This window comes from Cheilinus undulatus, linkage group 5 (assembly GCF_018320785.1).
Source record: "Cheilinus undulatus linkage group 5, ASM1832078v1, whole genome shotgun sequence".
NCBI lineage: Eukaryota > Metazoa > Chordata > Actinopteri > Labriformes > Labridae > Cheilinus > Cheilinus undulatus.
Window position 1 is genome coordinate 49395312 of NC_054869.1, and position 15134 is coordinate 49410445.

Sequence of the window (15134 nt, forward strand, 5' to 3'; positions counted from 1 at the left end):
ATAAAGATGCTCTACTTAACTAAAGAATAAAGCCACTTTAATGAGTGCACAAACATAGCATTTGCATTGCAGAAATTTACAAACCAGACTTTAAAGCCTGCACTCTTAAACGTCACCTTTTTTTCACATGTTTGAGAAATACTCATCATAAAGCACCAGTTTGCAGTTTTGGCAGTAAAAGTTTCTCAGCTCTTTGCTGAAGCACTTAAAATTTTAAAAGCATTCTCAGACTGCAGTAAAAACACCCTGCTATTTACAACACATACTGTATAATTTACTTGTTGTTTGTCATGTGTAGGTGCTGCTGTAGGTTTTCTATAGAATCAACAGACACATGTGCAGCAGATAAAGGGGGATTATAGAGCACTATACACAGACTCAGGGGCCCCTGGGGAGATGGAGCCCATGGGACAGAAGATCTGTTTGAAGTCTGTCGACACATATCCTGTTTTTGAGTCAGTGCAATGGCCAGACAAGGTTTTAAACAAGGTTTTGAAAGATTTCTAAAATATTCATGTTTTCTCGTTTCTATGACAGGTGGTCTAATAAATTTGTTAATCACTGTACCTCTAAGAGCACAGCTCTACTGGACAGACAGGTGAATAGGACTCCTTACTTTCTGATGACTCCTCTTCCCCGCCTCTTTTCAAAGGGGCCAAAATAATCCAAACCTACATTAGTAAATGGAGGGAGGTCAGGTAGGATTCTTTCATGTGGCAAGTCCGCCATCCTCTGCTCCCCTGGTTTACCTCTGTAAGGTCAACATCACATGCTGAGATCACATTTCTTGCAACTGAGTTAGCCTTTACAATCCAGTATTTCTTACAGAGCTGGGAGAGCATGCGATTACTTCCACTGTGTTATGTGCATTCATGGATATGTCCTAAAAAAAGAATGAACATGTGAGCATCTTTGGGTAAGATACAGGGGTGTGTGCTTTCATCAGGCATCGCTGATCTTTGTACGCTGCCACCTACTCTAATGATGCCATCCTCTAGTAAAGGGTCAAGCTTACAGATTTTACTGCTCCTTTTCATTTTGACAGGATTTTGACAAGTTTTTGACACTTTCAACCCATTTTTGCCACCTTTTTGCCAATTTTCACTCCCTTTGCCTTTGTCTGGCCACTCCAACTTTGCCCATTTTTTAAAAAATCACTTTTAACCCATTTACCACCTTTTTACAACATTTAACCCGTTTTGGCCACTTTTAACCCATTTTTGGCCCCTGATGCCAATTGTTACCCATTTTTTCCTCCGCCAAGGAGGTTATGTGATCTGGAGGGTTTGTTAGTTTGTTAGCAACATAACTCAAAAAGTTATGGATGGATTTTGATAAAATTTTCAGGAAATGTCAGAAATGGCATAAGGAAGAACTGATTAGATTTTGGGACTGATCCGGATCACTGTCTGGATCCAGGAATTTTTTAAAGGACTCTTTACTATTGGGAGATAGGGCTAATGGCGGAGGTCTGCGCTCTGAGTGCTTTTCTAGTAGACTTTGTCTTACCACCTTCTGCCCACTTTTGCCACTCCCAGTTGGCTGGGCCCCAGAAATCTCTCCCCTTTAACCCCCCTTATGGGCCACCTTGACTGTTATATTATTTAAAAAGTCTGGTTTGTATTGATATAAATATGGTGTGCCTTGAGATTTTGGCTTAACCTTGGGTGTGCCTTGGGTGAAGAAAGTTTGAAAACCACTTCCATAGACTGTAGAAAGAACTGGACAAACCCAGTGTGACGTCAGCTGTCTGCGTACAACAGGCAGACTCAAACAGCTTTTGAAGCCAATCTACTGCAGCTTCCATATGGAAATCGCTGTTTCACTGGAACTGTGGATCAACCTAATGGCCTGCGCACTAACTTGACTTTCTGTCAGCTAGCTAGCTATCATTCTGGTGACAGAAAGGTGCTTCTACCTGTAAAGCTATCTGCCAAGTAAATGAGATGTGCCAATCAGTCCGCAGTGAGATTTTTTCTAAAAATAATCTAAACCATTGTGGTACAAAATAATTCACCCCCCGTACAGTGAGAGCACATGGAGACATTAGCTAATGAGATACGTTTGTTTTTTTGGACCAGGCTGTAAACCAGTTTATTTCTAGTTTAAAAAAAAAAAAAAAACGTCTTTTCAACGGGTGTTCAGTCAGGACTTCTGGTGTTTCTGCAGCCAGCCTCAAGTGGACACTTGCGGTATTGCAATTTTTGGCAGTTCCGCATTGGCTTCATTTTTTTAGGACTGGAGGTTGCCGCCTGTTAAAAATGTGAGGTTACGTTACTCACGCCAAGTTTCTGATTGATTTGACATACAGCCAACGGCTGATATGTGTGACACAGAGGTGGTGAAAAAAACGGAGAAAAGCTGATGCAGCAAGGAGCAGAGTGGAGAATAAGGCAGTAAAGAACATCGTCACCGCAATCGGCCTGTGAGAATCTGCGTGTATTTAAGCACTGATTAAACAGTGTATGCTAATTTTGACTGCACATACTTGTCTCTCAGTAGCAGATTTATTTCACAGTTGATTTATTTGAAGTCTGCAGGTAGCATGCGGCTCGAGCTAGCACTCGCGTGTGTGTGCTGAAGGTTGAGGTGGGGGGTCACCTCCGTTTCAGACAGGTGAGGGAGGGTTAGCTGTGCTCAGTTCCTTTATGCTGCCTATTTTTCTGCCGCTTCTAACTCATTTTTGCCACTTTTAATCCCGCTCTACTAATTTTTATGCCTGTTATTGCCCCTTTCACCCATTTTTGCCGTTTTGTTCTTATTTTTGCCACTTTTATTTGATTTTTGCCGCTTCTAACTCATTTTTGCTGGATTCAAAATCCCATTTGGTAACCTTTCTGACCTATTTTGCACGGTGGCCGAGAACTTTGCAAAAAGAAAAAACACGACGACATTTGAGAAAAACACAAATCCAAAAACTTGCTGCAGCGCAGGAATACAAACACTCAGCGCCGTGCAAGGATACATAAACTCGGCACAGTGCGAAGGCAACCAGATTACTTACTTACTTACTCGGACCTGATAGTCTGCTAACGGCTCCGTTAGCAATAAAGTTACGTACCACAACTCAAACTTACTGAAGACACGCTTGGATCGAGTAATTAAAGTAAGTAAACACTGCTCGTTCGTCCGTCAGCTCCACTTCGTGCACATTTTATTTTGTAATCGATAAGTTTTAGAAGTAATTTTTAACTGGCAAACAGCGTGGACAGCTACGTTTGGGGTCCGATATGCATGAGATAAGCTGTCAGATGAATGAATGGACTCAATCAATTTGATTTAGATAGTTGTTTACATACATATTAAACTGTACAGGAGGTTACAGTTATTTAAAATCCCCAAAAACACACTACAAATTACATACTGTGAGTACAGAAATTATTTTGAGTAGCGGTGTTGTACGTAACTTTATTGCTAGCGGAGCCGTTAGCAGGCTTAGCAGGGTCCCTAATAACGGCCCCACTTCCGTTGTGTTGTGAGTTTTTATTTGCATCTGCTGCACCAAGTTGTTGTATTTTTCTGCCGTAGTGGAATCTGGTTGCCTCTGCGCTTGCCGAGTTTATGTATCCTTGCGCGGCGCTGAGTGTTTGTATTCATGCGCTGCAGCAAGTTTTTGTATTTGTGTTTTTCTCAAATGTTGTCGTGTTTTTCTTTTTGCAAAGCGTTCTAAATTTGCATTCGTGTGAGACTTCTCGGCCACCGTAATTTTGCCATTTTTAACCTATTTTAATTCTGGTTTTAAGCAAGGGGATTTACATTTTGAAGAAGGGTACTTACTATGGCACAATTTAATTAAAAATGGTTTATTTGATGAGAGTAGTTATTATTCAGGTTAAAAAAAATGGATATCACAGCTTATTTTACAATGGACCATGATTTTGCCCCATGATCCCCCCTTATGGACAACCTTGTTTGAACATGAATATTCTAGAATGTGCATGGCTGTGTTCAACCATCTTCAGGCACAGTTGGGGTCCCCGGTCTCTAGCAGCTTTATTTTGGGGGTCGCGGGCTGAAAAGGTTGAGAACCTCTTCCTTAGGAAACAAAACACACCAACTTATAGCTACGCAAGCATAAAATAAAGTTTGCATTGGAGGAATAGAAATTGTGCTGAGTTGATTTGGGTTTTTGCTGTGGGGCCCAAAGTGATGTCCTCTCACCAACAGTTCTTCGTTCTTTGTGGCACCCCTGATTTGTTAAAATGTTAAGTTTCCATCATTGGAAAAGGCCAAAAAACACCAAATTTTGACCTTTCGCTGTTTGTAGTGCGTTTTGTGTACGTTTGAGAGGATGGTCATAAATTTTTTTTTTTTTGTCTTATCATGATACATATGTACATGTATTTCCATGCATGGGGGTCTTACCCAGGGCCCTATCTCACTTTTGGCGCCCCCCAGAGGCAACTGTGTGACAGACTTGCACTGTTCCACTACCAGAGGGCTATTTCCACAGGGGGACAATTTTTGAGAAAAAATGGACTTTTCACATATATTAAGGCCCCCAAAACAGGCCACAATTTGCTGGAAAATTTTGGACAAACAATGAAGTCCTGGTGGACCCTAGGTTGGTGCTCAGGCCCTAATAATAATAACTGGAAGATTAACACATCAAACTACGTGATTTTTGTGTTATGTTTACTTTTTATTATCTTGATATTGGTATAAACCTGAGCACCAGGAGAAAACCCTAAATAGATTGGCCCTCCAGGCTCTAACACAGCTGTCACTTGCTGTGTCAGAACTTGGAGTGGTCATCCACACCTACAGGTAGGAGCGTCTACGTGCAGGTGTTTTCTTAGGGCCTGAGGGTGGAGGGCAGGGCTTCTTCTGGCCTTCCTTGTCCGAGGCTCTTACAGGTGTGTTTCTTTTTGCAACAACTGGAACAGGCTTGCTCTGTAACAAAGGCAAACGCTCCCTTTTGTCGTTGCTGCAAAACGAAGACCCCACCCTCCCAGAAGGGGGACAAACTGCACCCGCAGGTGTTTGTCTCGTACTAATGGGTGGAAGAGGTTGCTGCAGGTGGTCCTTGTATTCCTTATAAGTTAATTGCAGCTTGTTCCTTTCCAAATTTAGTTTAGTGACACGGGTTTCCTCTGTAGAATATCTCAGCAGAGGGCTCCTAACATCTGCCGAGCAGTATGGGGAACACTCTGTTCGCGGAGGAGAACGAGGATCTTCTACAGGTGGCTGTGGTGTGGAAATACATGGGAGGCAGGTTGGGCGCAGGTCAGACTGAGCATGTTTGGCATTTAGCAGGGCAAACCTCTGAGTGCCTGCAGCTTTATCAAGTTCAGACTGGACATAATTCTCATATTCTCTGTCCTGCTCAGCCAAACTTCTTGCAATCTTCCAGTCAGCTTTCTGTTCCTCCTTTCTCTGTCTTTCTCGAAGGGCCTGTCTCTCAGCTATTAATTTAGTATTCTCGTCTCTATACCTAATGTTCTTTTCCCTAATTAACTGAGCCCTTTGTTTCTCTTCCTCATGAAACTTCTTATCCGCCCTTTGCTCGGCCTGAATCCAGGCCAGATCGCTCTCCTTCTCTGCCTTTTTCTCCTGCTCTTTTCTGGCCATCTTTGACTCCCTGTCAGCAAAACAAGACTTAATCAGTTGAGCCTTCCTCTGCTCCATTTCTTTTTGTTTCTCTGCCTCGACTGCCCTCAGTTCAGCCTGTTTCTTAGCCCAATCGGCCTCCTCTCTCATGGCCAAAGAGGCGGCCTTCTTCTCTTTGATGGATGCCAGACTTGCTCTAGCAGCATCTATTGTTTCCTGTCTCTGTTTAAGTAATTTTTCATGGTCAATTTTCTTCTGCCGCTGGTACCACTGAATTTCGACCTGATCACGCATGGTCTTTAAATCCTGCAGTTTCAATTTTTCAGCCTCCTTTTCCCTGTGCAGGTTTTTTTCAGTGATATCATGCAGCCTTTCTTTATGATTAGTGCTCTGTAACTCTGCTGCTTTCAGAGCCTGTTGTTTTTGTGCTTGCGCATGAAGATCATCAAGACGTTTGAGTCTTGCTCCCTCCTCTTTTTCAGCCTGCATCTCTTTCAGGCTCTTCTGTTTTTTATCCTCCACTCTCTCTTTGTTAGCTTCAACATGCTTGAGGATTTGCTGTTTCTGAAGGTGAGATTTTTGCTGCTCTTCTCTCAGAGCCTCTTCTGCCTCCAGCCTCAGATTCTCCCCAAGCTGTCTTTCTTTGGCTTGTGCATTCTTCTGTTGCTCTCTCCTTAGTTTAATCAGTGCCTTGTTCTCCTCATTCACATAACTGGCCATTAAGTGAGAGTTGAACTTTCGGACACGATCCCTGGACAGATGAATCTGACTCCTGGCTCTGTCAAGGAGCCGGTTGGAATCAGACCTCTTCTGCTCCATCTCCTCCTGAGCGACCTTGTTAAAGAAGTCTTCTCTTTCTTGTTTGATTTGCTCTTGCAAGGTCCTCATGGTCTTGTTTTTGGGATCGTCCTGTTCAGTCGTCATTTTGAAAACTGGAGACGCCTGCTCAGCTTCTGGTTTTGATAATTCCTTTGCCAATTCTTTTGGCTTATCCAAAAAATACTGGAATCTTCTCCAAGTATTCTGAGTCAAAATGTATTCACTGGAATGTGACATTTTTTTAAGTACTTCCAGCAATATAATTTGTATTTTCAATAATACCTGACCAAGAAGGCCTGTGTTTGCTTATACTCTGGTTTTTTGCCTTTGATCTATGATGTCACAAAGCTGGCCTTTGGAAAAAGTCCCATCCCCAAAAGCCATGAGCCAATCAAATTTCCTGCAGCTGCTTTGATCTATGATGTCACACAACTGGCCTGTGTAAAATCCTGAAGTCCCACCCCTGAATGCCATGAGCCAATCAAATTTCCTGCAGCTGCTTTGATCTGTGATGTCACACAACTGGCCTGTGTAAAATCCTGAAGTCCCGCCCCTGAATGCCATGAGCCAATCACATTTCCTGCAGCTGCTGTAAACTGATGACATCATCACAGCTGGTGATCTATGATGTCACACTACATTTAAAGTTAGGCTGCACAGGTTATCACCATCGACCAGTGGTTTCCAAAAGATGTAGGATCTGGCTGGGCCCCTGAAATAAGCAACTATTAATGTCTGCATGGCTGCTGGAAGGCGGAGTTTGACTGGCTAGATACAACTCCGCCCACATCCATTACGTCATCACACATGCTTCATTCAGGGTAAGTTGGAATTACGGAAGCCTGCTTCATTTATATATATATCAGGGATGCACAATATTGGATTTTTGCTGATATGCCGATATTTATAGATTCATTTTAGCCAATAGTGATATCGATACGGTATTTAAATATGTTTTACATAACTCAAAATTCCTTCCTTTCAACACAATTTTAAGTTTGAGGATGAGAAAAAAGAAACAAAATTTTTTCTGATTTTTTTCTTAAAATACACTTTACCCATTAAAGCCTGAAAACACAAATTATAGCCAGAAAATTCTCATTTTTTCTTCAGTTTTTTTCCTACAGTTGATACATGCACAGCCAAAATATCTGATGTAAATATTGGCAAAATTTTGATATCTGCCAATACTGATATTTGGCTTTATATATATATATATATATATATATATATAAAATAAATATATATATAAAATATACAGTGCTTAACAAATTTATTAGACCACCCTAATCCTAACCAAAGTAAGGTTTATGCCACAGCTGCCCTAAACTAATAGCATTGGTAATTACCAAAAACTTTTTTTTATGTTTCTGCAATGGTTAATGCACCAATATATAACTGAAATGATATTTTTAATGCTAAAATAGAATTATTATTGTTATCTATGAATTTTCAAACTTACTGATTTACAAAAAAAACCTGAAAAAATAGTAAAGCACATTAATATTTCTTTATTAATATGTCAAATTATAGTTATTTACTTGCATTCCTGAACAGAAAAATGAGTTTTAGTGGTTGAATGTTATGCTTGATTCATTTCTGACTTCTCAGAGAAGCCCAGTAAGCCGGCTCAAATTTGGGTGAATTCAGTTTGAAATCCCTCATTCCTGTTCAAAATGGTGAAACGTGGAGAGCTGACTGATGCTGGATGGTCTCTGAGACAAATGACAGGTGGTCTAATAAATTTGTTAAGCACTGTATATGCTTTATTCCATTAAGCTGGAAGTGCTTCGGTGAAAAGAAAACTCCTTCCTGCAGAATGAGAAATAATTTATGTCTGTCGGCTGACTGTTCTGTCTTGGGGTTTTTTTGTACTCAGATTTCCCATAGAGAGGGCCAATGTGCTGTTTAGCGTCTTCCATATCGAGTTGGTTGGTCACTACCGGATCAACGGCCCATTTGCGCATGCGCTACGGCATGCTCGACGGTATCCCTACTTGGACAAATGCCCAAAATGCGTTGCCAGAGACGTTTCAGGGATTTTGAGTCATTGTGTGTTGTAGATGGGTTAATTGCGTTAAAATTTTTATTCAGATTAATCATGATGATGGATTAATCCACATTAACGCATCAGTTTTGAGAGCCCTACTTTATTTATTATTGATAAATAAGAACTCCCATTTACCTTTAAAAGGTAAACATAAATATGCATATTTGTGTTCCATCACATTGAACTTTCAATATCAAACATTTCAAGCACCTAGTTTTTCTTTCCTGCATTCTGATCTTTTCTAATGCACCCATTTGTGCCTCTTCTGCACCATGACTTAATAATAATCTAGTTTTGTTTACCCTTTTGCTTATTTCACAGACATGTTTGTGAATTAGGGACAATAATTAATCGAAAAATGATGGCCGTTACGAGTTTGCTGGAGCTAGAAAAATGCACTAAATGTACTGATATTAAATAACGGCTCATTTGATCCTCTGTTGTCAATGCAATGGTGTATTTACAGAGCTTGTGTCAATGACTCGCATTCAAAACCAGAGTGCAAAAAGTATTGTGTGTGGCCAGTATTACTAAGCAGAGAAAAAGCCACACGTTAACACTGTGGCTCTGTGTTTAAATATATTACATTGACAACAACAATGCTGTACCACGTGAACAATGTTCATTAAAGTGCAATCGACGCAGCAACAGCAAAAGACGTTTTTGTTACTTTCACCCCTTTATTCCCATTTTCATCACTTTTTTCACTAATTTTTGACCCTTTGGGCCACTCCACAACCTATTTTACATTTATCACCCATTATTTTGTTTAACACTTTTGCCAACCTTACCCCTTTTTTGAAATAAATAATAAGTATGACCGAAGATAGTTTTTTGGAAAAACAGATCAAATGTTAAGTCATTCTAAAACATTTCCAATATTAATTGTTTGTAAAGCCTAAGGATACTCTTTAAAGGCTTTCCCTTTAATACATTGTGTGTTTTCAGAAGCACTTAAATTTAACCTTAAGATTAGTCACAAAGCAAGCTATGGCTGATAATTACTTTACACGCAGCACAGGTTGCCATCCTGAACCCACCTGCTGAGAAAAATTAGATAACGTATGTATGTATAACATATGTATGTAATGTATTACTGCGATAAAAACAAGCTCACCACGGTGAACGGCAGCAACTGCACATTAAGACATTCACATAACATTCAGACGGACACAGTAGCAGCTGCATATGTATCTAAACCAAACATAACTTCACCCCTTTGTGAACAATTTGTTTTTCAGGCAAATGAAATGTAGAACCAGCTGATTTAGATGATGCAGTTTGTCAAATCTGGCCAAAAAGATCTGTGTGAAATGAGGAAACATCTTCTTTGAGCTCTTACCTCACATATATGCCTAATAGGCTTAATGGCCTGCAAGATTATTATTATTATTATTATTATTTTGAACTTATTTTACATTTTACAAACCTTTAACTAAATACAACTTTACATTTGTGACATAGCACTTTGTTCCCCACAAAATATAAGAAGATAAGCAGAAGCAAAGTAGCTGATGAATAAAAAAAAAAAGAAAGAAAAAAATCCTTTACATGACAGACATTTCAAGCAGAGCTTAGTTTACAATGCAACAGCGCTTTCGCAACAACCCATATTCTTTACACATTCAAATATGATCTGACACAGTTCCTCCTTTGTACAAAAATGTCCATCTTCATTTGTAGACTTGCAGTCATCTTTGCCATTGTGTAGACTTGTTTGAGTCTCTGTCTCCACTCGGCCACTGTTGGAGGTTTAGTGTTTTTCCAGTGCACTGTTATCTTTTTTTTTTTTTTGCTGTTAACATAAGTATACGTAGTATATACTTGTGATCTGTCTTGCAAATCCGAAACAATTCCTAATATAAACAACTGAGAATCTAAGGGGACAGTCACATGTGAAATACTTTTAACTTCTTTTTGAACAGATTTCCAAAACTCGTGAATTCTTGGGCAGTCCCAAAATATGTGTGTGTGATCCCCTATTATTCCACAATTTCTCCAGCACAGCGCAATAGTAGGTCCTTTGACGTACAAAGAAATTGTAAAAGGTGTGTTAAAATAACAAATTTTTAATTTCCAATCAAACTCCTTCCATAACTGACTATTAATTATGGCTGCAAGATAATTTTTTTAGTAACTTCCATCCATCTTCTTCCGCTTATCCGAGATCAGGTTGCAGGGGCAGCAGCCTAAGCAGGGAGACCCAGAGTTCACTCTCCCCGGCCACTTCGTCCAGCTCTTCCCGGGGGAACCGAAAGCGTTCCTAGGCCAGCCGAGTGACATAGTCTGTCCAGCGTGTACTAGGTCTTTGCCGGGGTCTCCTCCCAGTGGGACTTGGCCGGGACACCTCACCCGGGGGGCGTCCAGGAGGCATCCGGACCAGATGCCCGAGCCACCTCATCTGGCTCCTCTCAACATGGAGGAGCAGCAGCTCTACTCCGAGTCTCCCCCGAATCTCTCACCCTATCTCTAAGGGAGAGCCTAGACACCCTGCGGAGGAAACTCATTTCAGCTGCCTGTATCTGTGATCTTGTTCTTTCGGTCACAACCCACAGCTCATGACCATAGGTGAGGGTGGGAACGTAGATCGACCGGTAAATCGAGAGCTTCGCCTTTTGACTCAGCTCTTTCTTCACCATGACGGACCGGTGCAGAGACCGCATCACTGCAGACGCCGCGCCGATCCGCCTGTCGATCATTCGCTCCATTTTTCCCTCACTCGTGAACAAGACCCCGAGATACTTGAACTCCTCCACTTGGGGCAGGATCTTATTCCCAACCCGGAGAGGGCATTCCACCCTTTTCTGACTGAGGACCATGGCCTCAGATTTGGAGGTGCTGATTCTCATCCCAGCCGCTTCACACTCGGTTGCGAACCGTTCGAGTGAGAGCTGAAGGTCACGGCCTGATGAAGCCAACAGAACGACAACATCAGCAAAAATCAATGACCCAATCCTGAGGCCACCAAACGCCCTGGCTGCGCCTAGAAATTCTGTCCATGAAAGTTATAAACAGAACCAGTGATAAAGGGCAGCCCTGACGGAGTCCAACCCGTACCGGAAACGAGTCCGACTTACTTCCGGCAATGCGGACCAAGCTCTGACACCGGTCGTACAGGGACCGAACCGCCCTTATCAGGGGGTCCGGTACCCCATATTCCCGGAGCACCCTCCACAGGATTCCACGTGGGACACGGTCGAATGCCATCTCCAAGTCTACAAAACACATGTAGACTGGTTGGGCAAACTCCCATGGAGTTTGCCCAACCCTAACCCCATGAGAAAAAACAAACAAAAAAACACAATATGTAGGAATATTATAAGCCAAACATTTACAGCTATTTACATGAAGATCATATTGTAAATTTGTCTAGGCTTTTCTTTACCAAGAAAACATTTTAACATTCTGCAATATTCACATCAGATAAGACCAAAGCCCACATCATTTAATGAACAGAAAATGTTTACATTTTCTCACTCTAATGTTAACTGCACATTTTTCAAGATATACTTACATCCAAGTCTCTTTTTTTTCTTTGAGGAAACTGGAGTTTGTTATTAGGCTCCAAATAAAGCTTGTACTTGTGTTTTGGCATGCTTAAAAGCAAAGAAAAATATAGTTATAACAGAAGGATTCGTGACTAACAAGATTAATTGTGTTGTTATACACACTACACCTGATGAGTTAAATAGGATCCACAGAACATGTTACAGCTCACGCGCTTCCCGCCGTTTAGTTTATTCAAATCCCCACGAGCTTGGTAGACTAATATAATCGATATATAAATATCTGATTTATCTACGGTTGTGCACTTCCCACCTGATAAGTTATTTACGAAAGCGCGCGAGAGGAAGTAACTCCTCATCTAGCTGTTGGTCTCAAAGAATCAGTTGAGACCAGAGCAACAGCTCCTCGGAAGGAAGAAATTACTAGAAAGAAGGATGTTTGCGTATGTTAAATATATTGAGGATGGGTGCAAGGAAATCATTCCTATCATGGACATAAAAGAATTCGACAAGAATTCAGATCTTTCGAAAATCTTCTGGGTGTGCTGGAAAGACAGCTTTTTAAAAGGCCAGATATTTATCCTTAAAGGTGAGCCTATAGAACTCCCATATTATTTTAAAGTTAAAAAAACAAAACAAAAACAAACAAAACAAAAAAAAACGTTAAATGACAATCTAATACCTTGATTTAAAGTATAAAGTAGCGCTAGCCAGTGATAGACTTCTGAGTAAATTGACATGACACTACATTCATTAGCTAGAACTTAAGGCTAGCAAATACTTAAATTAGCTTAAATGAGCTAACAGTTAGCTAACGTTTGTGTTAGCTAACATTGGAATGTTAGCTAACGTTCGTGTTAGCTCGAAGTCCCCGTGCGGTCGCGTACAGTAACACCCCTGATTAATGCAACTATTGGTATTAATAACTATTACTGTAAAACTTACGTGCAGTTTATTTTGTGTTACAGACACATTGGAAGAGGTTGAGGAGGAGCTGTCCATGGGCAAGCGGGTCCGTGTCCGGAGGTTGAAAGAGTCCTCTCCCTTACCACCACCAACAGAAAGGGAGGAAACTAAAAGAATAAAAGTATATTTCCAGATCCAACAGCTTGGATAAGCTTCATTTTTTAAGACTGGAGATTGTCACTTGGTCAGCATCCACTGACTAGCTGGATACATAAAGCGACGACACTTCAGAGACAGACTTTTCTGACCCAGACTCTGAGGAATGGCTGCCAAGTGAGCAGAGCGGAGTGGATCTTGTTCTCCGTCCCAGAGCGATGAAGGCAAGTTAACATTAGAAACCCACTGATTATTCAGCCAGATTTATCAAATAAAACCATCACTCATGCGTTCACTCTAGTAATTTCAGAAGCAGACTTGAGAGAAGAGCAAGCCCCATGCAGTTCTGCAATACCGTCTGTTGGCAGAAAAAGAGGTAAGAACAAAAAAAAAAATCTTTTATTATAGATTATATATAATATATATATAGAACTTATATGATATATTACTTTTATAAATTATAACATTCAAATCACAGTTTGACAGACTATTTCACAAAAAAGCATTTTTCTCAGCTTTCTAGAAAAAAGTACTTTTTGGTGAAACAAGCGTCTGTTCAACTTCAGATAAATCAAGAACGGAACAAGGTGCAAACAGGTGTTTTTCCATGATAAAAATAGAGAGTTTCTTCTTTCATTTGAGCTATTCTGTGTTCATAGTACAAAATATTCTGTGGGTCTTGAAAGATGACTTAAAACGCTGGCACAAGCCACTTTCCATTATAAAAGGGCTGGCACTCAATGAGTTAAGAACCAACAATATCAACACTGATACTCTTATATTTCTATTGGTGACATTGGGGGAAAGACTGAAGCTGCTTTCTCACTGCTCAATCTTCTTGTCTAACACCGGTAGAAGTCACTCATGTATTTATGCCAAGTCTTGCCTGGCAGACATTTTAAAGTACACAGTGGTACCTGAGATGTTAGAAAACTCATTTTTTAAAATTCAGTTAAGTGTTTTGCTTTTATTTTTTGCATAATCAACACATCTCGACCTCAAATAAAAAAGACAGCCCCCTCCCCCTTTATGTTGCTCTGCTCCTGTTTCTTTTCTTTCTTTTTTTAAAATATAAGACTCAGATATGCCTCACAGATTTCTTACTTTCCCATCCAGCACCGCAGTGGTTCATTATCATCAATCATCATCGTCTTGTTTGTCTTATTTGATAATGTGCGTTGGAAATTAGCTTTTCTAAATCATAAAGAGATTTAAGTTGCTCAAGGCTATTTAAGAAAAATAGAGAAAAGGGAAATTATGTTAATTCTACTTGAAAACTCACCATGTGGTCAATAAACCTGAAAAACAAACAACAATGTTAGTGATGTGAACAGCAGTGATAATACATACAGTACATCTAGACTACATTAAACATTTTAAACTCTGCAGCTCACTGCTGCAGTAGTGTGTCCACAGACCCTGAATACAGGACCATGTAATGAACAACAACACCACCACCTAGTGGCTAACTTTTGGAATTGCAGTCTGTTGCATGTACTTATCCTCAACGCCCTCCAGTGGCTCAAACAGAGAAAGTCGCTTCAGTCTGTCCCCCCTCAGCTCACTCAGGCTCTGACAGAGAGGAGTCAGCTCTATGTGCTGCTGATGGGAAGTCTGTAACAATCTGGAAACAATTTCAGCTTAAAAATTTCCATTCACATAAATCAGAACATTTTTTAAAGTTTTTTTTTGTTCTCAATTCTCTTGAAGTCTTGAAAGTCTTGAAATGTCTTATGAGTTGTGAAATGCACTAATGGATATGCAAAGGTTTATCCTTGTCCTCATTCTGACTCAGATTTGGGGTGTTTGATACGGCAAAATTTGATATTGATCCAGTGTCAAGTAAATAAAGGGCTTACTATCACCAATACTATAGTACTGGGGCAGCACTGAAGGTTAGGCCAGGATGAAATGGCCAAAAGAGATCACGTTTTTTGTTTTACCTTAGTGGCACCAGCACTATATGACAGTACTGAAAAAAAGATGATGCATTAAATGCAGTGGTGGACAAAGTATTCAACTCCAGTACTTGAGTCAAAGTATTTACACTCGTGGTCAAATCTTACTCAAGTGCAAGTAAAAGTTGCTCGGTGAAATTTTACTCAAGTTAAAGTACTAGAGTACTTAATTTAAAAAATACTTAAGTA

At 40.4% G+C, this 15134-nt stretch overlaps 1 protein-coding gene across 1 annotated transcript; it reads right to left on the reverse strand.

Moving 5' to 3' along the window:
* Positions 1 to 4761: 4761 nt before the first annotated feature.
* On the reverse strand, positions 4762 to 6474 carry LOC121509785 (coiled-coil domain-containing protein 173-like). Its single transcript, XM_041787446.1, has one exon. The coding sequence runs from the start codon at positions 6472 to 6474 to the stop codon at positions 4762 to 4764; it is 1713 nt and encodes a 570-aa protein (XP_041643380.1).
* Positions 6475 to 15134: the final 8660 nt, after the last annotated feature.